We start from the raw sequence: 13,369 nt of genomic DNA, 5'->3' as shown, positions 1-13,369 counted from the left end.
GGTAATGGCGTAAAAATTTACAGAAATATAAAAAATTATTATATCCATTGAGAGTCAAACAAAATCGAGAGATGTCCATTAACATTTACCATCAAACAAAAGCCTAATCTATCTAGGCTGATATCTTATTGGATGTGAAGGGTTAGTGCATGTTGTACGATCATATTGTTCTGTAAACATCTTTATTGAATGTTGATAAAGCAAAGTTATACAGATGTACAGTGAGGACATCAGAGAGTATAAAGTGGCTGGAGCGGGAGCAAGATGCTCTCAATTTGATACATTTGCCAATGTACTTTTACAGTCTAAGAAAATGGATAACAGTGACCTAAGGAAGCTTGACTTGTTAAAATAAAGAGATAAGGCAAGATTCCATAATAGTTCTATTGTCTTCTGTCTTTTCTCATAAGATATTCTCTAGAGTTAATGTCAGGTCTGAACAAAATTATGAAGCATTTAGGAAGAAACATGCAGATGATAAGAGCCCAACTAGAGGTCAAGATGGCAAAGATCTCCATGGCCACCGTGTATTTTCCTTGGGCACTATAGGATGCTGGGATATAAGATATCCATACACTGAGAAAGGCCAACATGCTGAAGGTAATAAACTGGGCTTCATTGAAGCTGTCAGGGAGTCTCCGAACCAGGAAGGCAACAACGAAACTAATGGTGGCCAGTAGAAATAGGTAACCTAGCATGGTCCAGAAGGCAATAGAAGAGCCCTCATTACACTCAATGATGATAAACATAGTTTTGCTTTGAGTGTCGTATTGTGGAAAAGGTGGAGCCATAAATAACCATGTCATGCAAAGTAGGAACTGTATTAAGAAGCCTACTAAAATAATCATATAAGATACACGAGGATTGGTCCATTTTTTTAGAGAGCTCCCTGGTCTTGTTGCCATGAAAGCAAATACCACCATAATGGTTTTGGCCAAAATACAAGAAATGCACAGAGTAAAAACTAAGCCAAATGCAGCTTGACGTATAAGACATTTCTCTGGATGAGGGTACCCAATAAAAGCCAAAGAACAAAGAAAACAAAGAGAAAGAGACACCAGGAGAAGACAACTTAGGGAGAAGTTGTTGGCTTTTACTATGGGAGTGGATTTGTTACGTGTAAAAAGTCTCAAAATGAATTTAGGAGCTGTGGATGACACAACAGATATGGCTGCCAAAGTTGACCCTAATGGGTCATCGAAAGAGAGGAACTCAAGTTGTTTTTTAAGGCACTTGGATTTCTCCAGATTTGGCCACTCACTCCATGGACACTTGAGGCAATCAAGAGAATCTGCAACATATATGAAATAACTTACTGCATGCCTATTTAGTTCCAAAACCTAAACTGTTACACATGGAATCTGAACTTGTATGAGAAGAGATGTTATATAAGGTGTTAACTGGGGAACCAAAAAAGGATATGTACAGTATATTATATACAGGTATACAGGTGCATCTCATAAACAAAATTCAGTATCTCAAAAAATGTGAATATTGCATAAGACCAATAATAAAAAAAAAATGTTAATAAAGAAATGTTGGCTTACTAAAAAGTATGTCCATATACAGTATAGTATGCATTAAATACATGGTAAGGGCTCCTTTTGCATGAACTACTGCATCACTGCAGTTTAGGTCAGGCGAGTTTGCTGGCCAATCAAGCACAGTGATACCATGATCATTAAACCAGGTATTGGTACTTTTGGCAGTGTGGGCAGGTGCCAAGTCCTGCTGGAAAATTAAATCAGCATTTCCATAAAGCTGGTCAGCAGAGGGAAGCACGAAGTGCTCTAGAATTCTGACCTAAACACCATAGAGAATCTGTGGGGTATTGTCAAGCGTCTTTACTCAGCCATGGTGAACCAGAGAGGGCCTTCACCAAACTGTTACCACAAGGCTGGAAGGACACGCTTGTCTAAAATATCTTTGTATGCTGTAGTTATTAACAGAACCCTCCACTTGGAAACACTGGAACTCACTTCCATACTTTCATCTTTTGGAAAATGCACTGGAGACCTGCTGCAGCTTTAGTTCCACTTTTAGCTTACCAGTTTGGTTGGAGATTTCTCCTTGTGGGCAGGGGACACACTGGAAGCAACATGCAGATTGTCCACTTATAACAGCTTTTCTGTATCCTGGTTGACAACTCTCACTGCATACTGACACAGGAACCTAGAAAATTAATGGAAATAAAATGCAGGTTTCTGGAATAACTCATATCCCAAAACAGAAATAAGTAGAGAAAAAAGCACAGGTTTAATTTTTATCCACTCTGAAGGTTATACGTTATTTTGGTAGATGCACATCTCAAATAGCTGAATGCATACATGAAACATATACAGTGCATACTTTTTTTTACTTACCAAAGGGTAAGTCCTTCTTTACAGTCAGGCTTGTGATTTACACACATTTTCAACACTGCGCAGACAGACAGTTGACACATGTAGTACCTGACTAATGAATTCACCTTCCATGTATAGTAATGTGGTAATCTAGGAGCTGACCTAGGAAGATGCAGTGTTCAACCACCAGGTAGCAGAGTGACTGCACTAACTATAAGCCCTTGTACACAGGGTCGGATATTCCGATGGAAAATGTCCGATCGGACCGTGTTGTCGGATAATCCGACAGTGTGTGAGCTCCATCGGACTGTTTGCGTCGGAATATCTGACGGACCAAGTTTAATGCCGCGTACACACGAGCGGACTGTATGGCGTACTTAGTCCGTCATACAATCCGACGGACAGTCCGTCATACTTTTGACTGAACGGACTTGACCACACACGGATGCACAAACAGTCCGTCGAAAGCTTGCGCGATGACGTGTACAGCACGTACGACGGGACTAGAAATAGGAAGTCGAATACACAGCAAAGCACCCTTCTGCCGTATAAATCCTTTCTGGGCATGCGCCATTCTTAGTCCATCGAACTAGCCTACTGACGAGCGGATTGTCCGCTGAAACCAAAGTACGACGGACAGAATTTCGAAAAATCCGAAATACTTAGTACGCCAGACTGCACGCTGAAAAAGTCCGCTGAAGCCCACACACGAGCGGACTGTCCGCTGAAATGTGTTTTGACGGACTAAGTACGCCATACAGTCCGCCCGTGTGTACGCGGCATTAGAGCTGGGCTATAAAACTTTCCGACAACATGGTCTGATCGGACTCTGTCCGATCGTTTGTAGGGAATTCCGATCGGACAAAGTGCCACGCATGCTCAGATCAAATTCCTAGACCAAAGCTATTGGCTACTAGCCTGAATGTAGTCCCGTCGTAATGAAATAACGTCATCACGTTACAAACTATCGGATTTTCCGACAACTGTGTCCGACCGTGTGTATGCAACACAAGTTTCGGACAAAATCCGTCGGACAAAATTGTCGGAATGTCCGACGGTGTGTACAAGGGCTAAGAGGTGTGTGTATCCTAGGAAAGGTTTGCGCCATTACAAATCCATTGGGAAATAAAACAGAAAACATATGTTTTGTATGTGTATGTAGCTTGTTTGCTTCTATTTGCACATTGTCCTGCAGCCATTTGTTGCTTGTGTGTAGCAGCGACACTTTGGACAAGGTGTCTGCTATATACAAATTTAGTTTTTTACCTCAGAACAGTAAAGGGGTTCTGAGGGCTGATTGTGTAGGTACAGTATATGTACAGTATTGAATGTGCTGTTGTGAAAACGCTAAATGTTTAAATGTGTTTCCTTTCTTACCCTTTCCCAATCCCCATTTAAAAAAAAAATACTCAGGCACCGCATAGGTTTTTTCTCTTTTTTTTTTGAAAATAGGATAGTATTTTTGCCCTGGTTGTTGCCTAGACGATGGGGACATTGTCTAAATGACTGGGGGGGGATGTGTAGCGGCGACACTTTGGACAATGTGTCTGCTATGTACAAATTAAATTTTTTACCTCAGAACAGTAAAGGGGTTCTGAGGGCTGATTGTGTAGGTTTAACTTTGACATCAGTTTGGCTGGGCTGTGTTAGCCCTTGTACACACAGTCGGACATTCTGACAACCAAATCCGTTGGATTTTGTCTGACGGATTTTGTCCGAAACTGTTGCATACACACGGTCGGACAAAGTTGTCAGAAAATCTGATCGTTCAGAACGTGGTGATGTTATTTTGTTACAACGGGACTACAATAAGGCTAGTAGCCAATAGCTTTGGTCTAGGAATTTGATCTGAGCATGCGTGGCACTTTGTCCGATCGGAATTCACTACACACAAGTCCGATCAGATTATATTGTCGGAAAATTTTATAGCCCTGCTCTAAAACTTTGTTGGTTGGATATTCTGATGGAAACAGTCCAATGGAGCCCACACACGGTCGGATTATCCGACAACACGGTCCGATCGGACATTTTCCGTCGGAATGTCCGACCGTGTGTACAAGGGCTTAGAGTTCTGCCTGGTCATGTGTACAGTTAGGTGCACATGACAGGCCCAGAACCAGGCCTGGTTGTTAGGTATCAGTGTTCCCCGGAGCCAATCGGTGGGTGCGTCTGGCCCCGCTGAGGAGTCTGGGGAAGGGTACTTAAGATGTTGAAGTCACGTGTTCAGGGTTCGTTCGTGAGGCCATAGCTCAGTCAGTAAATTTCAATCTGGTAGGTTGGCAACACTGTTCCTATCCTGCTCAACATTTTACCTGTCAGGAAGTGAAGGCAACTCAGACAGAAATTAAAACATCTGTTCTCTCCAAAATGAAGAATTAAAGTTTTTGGCTTAGTAAGTGCCTGGTATTCACTTTGACCTTACCTCTTGGTCTTCTGTGGCCCACAACAAAAGGCTGGAGTTGATGATGAAGACCTGACTAAAAGCAGCTGTGGTGTCATAACTTCCAACCTTGACCTGTCTTATAGTTCCTTCTGGGGTCATCTGCCAGTTTACAATGTCATAGATGGCTGGTGGGTCTCCATTCTCATCAAAGTAAAGCTCTCTCCCATTGCTCAAAGTGACCCTCACCCTCTTCATATAATACAGCAGCTGTACAATGAAGAAAAAAGGAGAATGTTGTTTGTATGCTTACAATGGAGTAGCTTTTAAAACACAATTATTTTATTCATACCATGCCATACATATACCAATGTACCAGCAGCATTATTTCCCTTATTATAACTAGGTAAAACTAAGCAGCAAGAGTACTGCTATAACATATTGTTTTGCCCCTTGGCCTTTAAAGTGTAAATCCAGTTCAAACCCCACTAGCTAAACTATATACTGTACTTTCTCTGCTATGAAGAATTGACTGATTGTTTCACAATGTCCTTTCTCAATATAGTTTGGCTATTCTCAACTAGGATTCTGTGGGACCCCGGGGTTCCTCCAGAGGTTGTTTGGGGTTTATTGGGCTGCGGCTGATTGACCTCCTATCTGATGGTGCCTGCATAGTTCCATATCCAATGCCACTTGGCTGACCCAGCTACATGACACCAATGATCTTTTTAACTGTCTACAAGGCTGGCATTCTGGCCACCACTGACGTTCTTTCCACTGATCAACAATCTAAAGGACGTTATTCCTGCTGGTGCTGACCTCCAATAAATACATTTTTGCAGGAGTTCCCTGAGACCTGAATATTATTTAAGGGGTTCTTCTGACCTAGTCCCAACTCAATAGGAGGATCATCCTTCATTATATTAATTTGTCAGGAAGGTCATGTCGTCTCCATGAATCATCTTGAAATCTCTCAGGTACATGGCATTACCTGGGCTATCTCATTGTAATAGAGGGCAAAGCTGAAGTTTACATAGTTACATAGTTGGTGAGGCTGAAAAAAGACACCAGTCCATCCAGTTCAACCTATGATGTGTATGTTTGTGTTTGTTTGTGTGTGTATGTGCTTATGTCAATCATACATTGTATACCCATGTTGTGGTCATTAAGTTGCCTATCTAATCGTTTTTTTAAACTATCGGTGCTCCCTGCTGATACCACTGCTTGTGGAAGAGAACTCCACATCCTTACCGCTCTGACAGTAAAGGACCCTCTATGCAGTTTAACCACTTAAGGACCAATCCTCTTTTTGAGATGTGTTGTTTAGAAGTTTAAAACATTTTTTTTTGCTAGAAAATTACTTAGAACCCCCAAACATTATACATTTCTTTTTCTAACACCCTAGAGAATAAAATGGCGCTCGTTGCAATACTTTCTGTCACAATGTATTTGCGCAGCGGTCTTACAAGAGCACTTTTTTTGGAAAAAATACACTTTTTTGAATTAAAAAATAAGACAACAGTAAAGTGAGCCCATTTTTTTTTATTTTGTGAAAGATAATGTTACATCAAGTAAACTGATACCCAACATGTCCCGCTTCAAAATTGCACCCGCTGGTGGAATGGTGACAAACGTTTACCATTAAAAAGCTCCATAGGCGACATTTAAAGACTTCTACAGGTTGCATGTTTTAAGTTACAGAGGAGGTCTAGAACTATTGCTCTCGCTCTACCGATCAACCTCAGTTCTCATATTTACACTTAAATGCAATTATAAAAAATAAAAAAATGTCCCTTTAAGAGCTATGGGCAGAAGTGACGTTTTGATGTCGCTTCTGCCCTGCCTTGTTATGGAGATGGGTGGGGGCCATCTTCCCCTCACTTGTCTCCATGCCCAACAAGGGTGAAATCTGATTGCCTCTGCCGCTGTAGACGGATCCGGTAAGTGGAGGAGGGCATCAGAGCACTGCAGGTGGGGTGCCCCTCTCCCGCCACCGATAAAAGTGATCTTGCAGCGAATCCGCCACAGAGAACACTCTTATCAGGAACCGGACTGACGGCTGAAGAAGATACCGGAGTTATGGCAGATAGCTGCTGCCATAACAATGATACCCCCCTTCAAAGAAAGGACGTATATCGTTGTTCGACGGTCATGAAATGGTTAAGGTTAAACCACTTCGCTTCCAATTTTAGTGAATGGCCGCATGTCTTTTTAAATTCCCTTTCACTGAAAAGTATTTTTCCTATGCTAGGGTGGGTCACCAGTATGGTATTTGTATCATATCCCCTCTTAAGCATCTCTTCTCCAGAGAGAATAAGTTCAATGCTTGTAGTCTTTCCACATAGCTGAGGTCCTCCAGTCCCTTAATTATCTTTTTTGCCCTTCTCTGGACTCTTTCCAACTCCAGCCCATCCTTGATGAAAACTGGTGCCCAGAACTGGACTGCATACTCAAGATGTGGCCAGACCAGAGTCTTGTAGAGTGGGAGAATTATTGTTTTATCTCTTGAATGAATTCCCTTTTTAATGCATGCCAATATTCTGTTACCTTTGCTTGCAGCCACCTGGCATTGTATGCCATTGCTGAGCCTCTCATCTACTAGGACCCCCCCCCCCCCCCGGGTCTATTTCCATCGCAAATTCGCTCAGAGGTTCTCCCCCTAGCGAGTAACTTGTGTTCGTACTTTTGGCACCCAAATGCATTACCTTACATTTTTAAACATTAAACTTAATTTGCCAAGTAGTTGCCCATCCCATTATTTTGTTTAGGTCTTCGTGTAAGGTTTCCACTTTGTGCATAGAAGTTATTGCCCTGCTTAGCTTCGTATCATTGGCAAATACTGAGATTGATCTGTTTATCCCATCTTCTAGATAATTTATGAATAAATTAAAGAGGATTGGTCCCAGAACAGTTCCTTGGGGGGACCCCACTTTCCACACCAGACTATTCCAAGTATTCACCATTTATCACCACCCTTTGGACTCGCCCCTGTAGCCAGTTTTCAATTCAGGTGCTCACCCTATGTTCCATGCCAACTGACCTTAATTTGTACAGTAAACGTTTGTGGGGAACTGTATCGAATACCTTTGCAAAATCCAGATACACTACGTCTACAGGCCTTCCTTTATCTAGGTGGCAGCTAACTTCTTCATAGAAGGTCAATAGATTGGTCTGGCTAGAACAATTCTTCATGAATCCATGCTTATTAATACTAATGATACTGTTTTCATTACTAAAATCTTGTATATAGTCCCTTATCATCCCCTCCAATAGCTTGCATAATATTGATGTTAGGCTAACTGGCCTGTAATTCCCGAGGATATATCTCAGCCCTTTTTTAAAATTGGTGTCACGTTGGCTTTACTCCAATCAGCTGGTACCATTCCAGTCAGTAAACTGTTCATAAAAATTAGTAACAATGGTCTAGTTAACACCTGCCTGAGTTCCTTAACCACTTCAGCCCCAGACGCAGGGCAGGACTTACCATTGGGCTTGACTGGGCTCAAGCCCATGGACCCCGCCCAATAGGGGGCCCCGCCGGGATACATAGCCGAGTGTACTCTGCTCAGCTCCGCTCAGTCACACCCAGTCCCGACCTATGATGGACATTTTTTTATATATTCTTTATTTTTCATTTTCCTCTTTATACATATCAAATTTATAAAAGCTTTAATACAATTTATTTAGAGGTCTTCTTTCACCGCCTCTTCCTACACATTACGATCCAATTCAATAACCCTCTCCTTCCCCTCTTACCCCCCTCCCTCGGCCCAGGGGCAAACCAAAACAAAAAAAAAAGAAAGAAAAAGGGAAGGGGGAGGTATGCCCCTCTATCTCCCACTTCTTATTCGCCTCCCTCTCTGTTCCCTTATCCCTCGAGTTTTGCACGACAATCCCCCCTCTCCAAGAATGTCAGCCATTGTTGCCATGTCCCATGATATTTCCCTTCTATATCTTGTAATTTGTGTATCGACTCTTCCATTAACCTAATTTGCTCCACCCTTTTCACCCACTCCAATATTTTTGGAACCTGTGTAGTTTTCCAATAGCATGGGATCAGCTATGTTATGATGGACATAACACAGGGACTGAGCGTGACTGTGAGCCGAGCTGAGTACACTACTCTCGGCTCCGCTCGGGACTGCGAGAGGACCTGAGAGCCGCCGGGAGGACCTGAGAGCCAACAAGAGGACCCGAGAGCTGCCGAGAGGATCCGAGAGCCGCCGAGAGGACCCGAGAGCCACCGAGAGGATCCGAGAGCCGCCGAGAGGATCCGAGAGCCGCCGAGATACACAGGACTCTGTATCTCGGCGGCTCCATTTTTAAACTTCAAGACTGCAATGACAAGGCTGGAAATGACACTGGGGCAAGGCTATAAATGACAAGGCTACACTGACAAGACTGCAAATGACACTGTCAGGCTGCATTGATTGGCATTTAAATGTAAGCTTTTTTTCCTTAAAATTCCCTCCAAAACTTGGGGTGCGTGTTATACGCCGGCGCGAGTTGTACGCCGATAAATACGATAATGTATAGAAGGTAGGGCCCGAAAGTGACTCAAGCCCAGGGGCCCCCACCACCCTAAGTCCTGCCCTGCCCAGAAGCTTTAACTGACAATCGCACAGTCATTCATGCTGTATCCAAACAAAAGTAACATCCTTTTTTCCCAAAAATAGAGTTTTCTTTTTGTGGTATTTGATCATCTCTGCGGTTTTTATTTTTTGCGCTATAAACAAAAAAAGAGCAACAATTTTGAAAAAAAAACACAATATTTTGTACTTTCAGCTATAATAAATATCCCCAATTTTTTTTTTAAAAAGACAATTTTTTTCTCAGTTTAGGCTGATATGTATTCTTCTACATATTTTTGGTAATATATATTGATTGGTTTGCACAAAAGTTATATTGTCTACTTTGCCTTCTATCTGTTTTTTGTAGCCAAATTCTCTTCACCATCCTTTAAGGGGCCAATATTTTCTGGCTTCCCTTTTTAACGTTCTTACCCCAAGAATTTTTATTTTTTTTAAACTCCTCTACTATGGGCCTTTCGTGTTCTATCTTAGCTGCCCTGATTTCACTCTTACATTTCTTATTACATTCTTTGTAATGTTGGAATGCTGACAATGCCCTTTTAGCCTTATATTTTTTAAATGCCTTTCTTTTCTTTTGCTTTTATATGCATTTTTACATTGGAGTTTATCCACCCAGGATTTATTTTGGCTTTTTTAAACTTATTTCCTGTGCACTGACCAATACCTTTGTTTATTATGCTCTTAAAGCACTGCCATTTTCCTCTGTTTTTTTGCTCTTAGAATATTATCCCGTTTAATATTGTCCAGCAAAGTGTTCAGTTTAGGTAAGTTGTTTTTTTATTTTTTATTCATTGTACATGTATTACACTTGGGTTTCCTATTTCTGTCATTTATGCTGAAACAAATTGATCTGTTTTTGCCGTTTCCAAAGTTGCCCCATATTTCTACATCTGCACTTAGGTCTGTGTTGTTAGTAATCAGTAGCTCTAGTAATGTATTGTTTCTTGTTGGTGCATTTACTATCTGACATCTGCCCAGTCTATATCTGAATAATTAAAATCCCCCATTATAGTAACATTTCTTCATCCCTTGACAAGTGGGTGTGTCTTAGAGAACATCTCACCAGCAATTAATACACTATTGTAGCAATGAATTCCCATACATGAAATGTGAGCCAGTTACATAGGGAAGATGGTTGGGGAGGGGACAGTGGTGGCTGTTTCTCTATTTTTTTTTGAGCGGGGGCTAGCGAACAAATCACCTGACCCGTTCATTCAGACGGTCAATCGGTCAGTCAGTCAAAGCCCACCGCTGCTCAGCAAGTCGATCGGTCAGTCGGACATCAAAAACCCCACCCTTGTCACTCACCCATCCATAAGCCCCATCCAGGCCGTGGGCTTTGCCTGCTTCCCCCTGCGTCTCCTATTCTATGCCTCCCCCTGCTCCCAGCCAATATGATCGCTTCTGCTCTTGGCAAATCGGGTCCAAAGACCCGCTTCCTGATTGGTTGGGAGGAGTAGCAGGAGACAATAGTGAATATGTACTTACTTTTTTAAGCAAATTAGAGACTCAGGCTCTAATAACGTGCTTCAAAAAAAAATTGTGTGCAGATTAGGGGCCAGGCACATGGACTAGGGGGGTGGCTCCCCTGGACCACTTACAGAGTGGCTGCTACTAGGAGGGGAGGTAGGGTGCATTCTGTAAACCAACAGGGTATGCAATACATTCTATTCACCTTCCCACTGATAGTTTTCAAAATCGACAGTGGCTCTGTATTGAAACGGAAAGATCATTATTAACAGTAAATGACAAATAAAGCTTTGTGCAGTAACTACAAGAACATCATTCAGTATACTTCCTATACATCCAGAATATCCAACTGTACCAAATTAGAAAAATCTATGTATATCTATCTGCACTAAATGGCCATTCATCTACACTATATGGCCAAAAGTATGTGAACACCCCTCACAAGGATTCAGTTTAGGTGTTTCCAGCTAAGGGTACTATTCTTACAGCATTTAGGGCAATTTTGTTCTTTAACCTTGTGGTAACATGTCTTGGGAAGGTTCTATTCCGTTCCACAAATACCGCGTACACACAGACTATCCGGCGGAAGAAGACCCCCAGAGCTGTCTAAACTACTTTAAAAACCTGTGTTGTGTGTTTTTTTATTACTACTTTTTCCCCCAGGTGAATGGGTAGGGGTACGATGTACCCCATACTCATTCACATAGGCTGGGATCTGGGGGCCCCCCTTATTAAAGTGGGCTCCCAGATTCCGATAAGCCCCCGCCCACAGACCCCGACAACCAATGGCCAGGGTTGTCGGGAAGAGGCCATTGTCCTCATCAACATGGGGACAAGGTGCTTTGGGGCGCCCCCCTTCTCCAAAGCACCCACCCCCCTATGTTGAGGGCATGCGGCCTGGTACGGTTCAGGGGGGCGCTCGCTCATCCCCACCCCCTTTCCTGACCGGCCAGGCTGCGTGCTCGGATAAGGGTCTGGTATGGACTTTTTTCGGCGTAGGGGTTCCCCTTAAAATCCATACCAGGTGACGGGGCTAGCAAGGTGTCAATCTCGCTGATGGAGGCGGTGACATTGACTTCCTTCACTAGTTTCGTTGTACCTCAAGTCGCGTTAAAAATGAACGGACTTTACCCCTTGTGTGGGCAAGTCCGTTCATTTGAAAAGTCAGACGGACTAGCACACAGACGAGCAGATTGTCTGCTGGAAAGCAGAGTCCGGCGGACAATTTTGAGTCAATACTTCTTTCAAAGTCCGCTGGACTTTTGGGAAGAAAAAGTCAGTCGGAGTCCATACATGGTCAAATTGTCTGGCGGACTCTGGTCTGCCAGACTAAGTCCGCCAGATAGTCCGATCGTATGTACGCGGGATAAGTGGTCTGCACAGAGGGCCCTGACCTCAACCCTCTTAAACACCTTTGGGGTGAATTGGAATGCCAATTGTGAGACAGTTATTTGTGCCTCACATCAGTACCTGACCTCACAAATACTCTTGTGGCTGAATTGACCCAGACACACTACACAATTTTGTAGAAAGTCCTATCAAATGAGGGAAGGCTGTTATAGCTGAAAATGGGGAAGTTAATGCTGTAATAATGTCCATGGTTTTAGATCAGCAATCTCATATAAGGTCATGGTCAGGTGTCCACAAGTTTTTGACCATTAGTGTATATATTAAAGTACTAATATGAGATTACCTGCCAGGAGGTAAAACTGTGCATATTTGCACAACTCCCATAAGAGAATGGACCTCCAGCTTTGTGGCAGTTTTGGAGATCCTGCAAAGCTTTGGCCACAACATGAACTGCGGTGTAGATATTGTAGGCCACCCGTAAATTGGAGACATCATTGTAGCTGTTCTTGACACTGTCTAGACTTTCTTCTCCAGTACAAACTTTTTCTTGGATTAGCAAATTCTTACTATTCGGAAACTTGCAGCTGAATGCTTCCTCCCAAAATGACTTCACCAGGTTTCCTCCCAAAGTCATATTAGGATGGATCTTGTAAAGATATTGACGAAACCCTGGAATGCCCTCGCTGTAAAAAGCAAAACCAACTGTTCCAACAAGGAGATGAGCAAAGGCTCCCATATTCTGTAAAGTAGTTGTGGACCACCCTTCGCTGGCAACAAATGCTTTTCCAGTGATGTTTTGCTTTGTCGTTTCATCAAGAATTGGCAGCAAATCAAGACCAGGAGCAAACACAAGAATAATTCTGGCCACTGACTGCTTTATAACTTTGACAATGTGTGGAGCATTGCGATCTTGCTTACTGGTCAAAATATTCTCAGTGAAGGCCACACAGGCTCCAGCCTTGGTAATCTCCTGTTTGACCAGCTGAATTCCTTGCTGTCCGTAGTCATTGTCCACAGCCAGAAGACCAATCCATATCCAATGAAAATGCAAAACTAGCTTAGCCAGGCCCTTGGATTGAAATGCATCACTTGGAACAGTTCGAAAGAAGGAAGGAAATTTTTTACGGTCACTCAAGAGGGAGCTTGTGGCATAATGACTGACCTATTCAAGAAAATTTAGGAAAAGTGAATTCCTTCTTCGTGTGCTTTAGTTTGCATTAATATTTCCATTAAGT

General features: G+C 42.6%; 1 protein-coding gene across 1 annotated transcript in view; it reads right to left on the bottom strand.

Annotated features, from left to right (window-relative positions):
* Positions 1-383: 383 nt before the first annotated feature.
* LOC143962333 (extracellular calcium-sensing receptor-like) overlaps positions 384-13,369 on the bottom strand; it is a 33,727-nt gene continuing 20,741 nt past the window's right edge. Inside the window, exons 5-8 of the mRNA XM_077471632.1 lie at positions 12,478-13,296; positions 4,765-4,992; positions 2,049-2,172; positions 384-1,291 (exon numbers count right to left, since the gene is read on the bottom strand). Of these exons, the coding sequence (XP_077327758.1) occupies positions 384-1,291; positions 2,049-2,172; positions 4,765-4,992; positions 12,478-13,296 (2,079 nt within the window). The remainder of the gene's footprint in view (positions 1,292-2,048; positions 2,173-4,764; positions 4,993-12,477; positions 13,297-13,369) is intronic.

The sequence above is a fragment of the Lithobates pipiens genome, unplaced genomic scaffold, assembly GCF_037356315.1.
Source record: "Lithobates pipiens isolate NorthernLeopardFrog02 unplaced genomic scaffold, aLitPip1_a1.2 Scaffold_8, whole genome shotgun sequence".
Taxonomy (NCBI): Eukaryota; Metazoa; Chordata; class Amphibia; order Anura; family Ranidae; genus Lithobates; species Lithobates pipiens.
The sequence above is the reverse complement of the archived record's forward strand: the minus strand, read 5'-3'. Positions and strand labels throughout refer to the sequence as shown.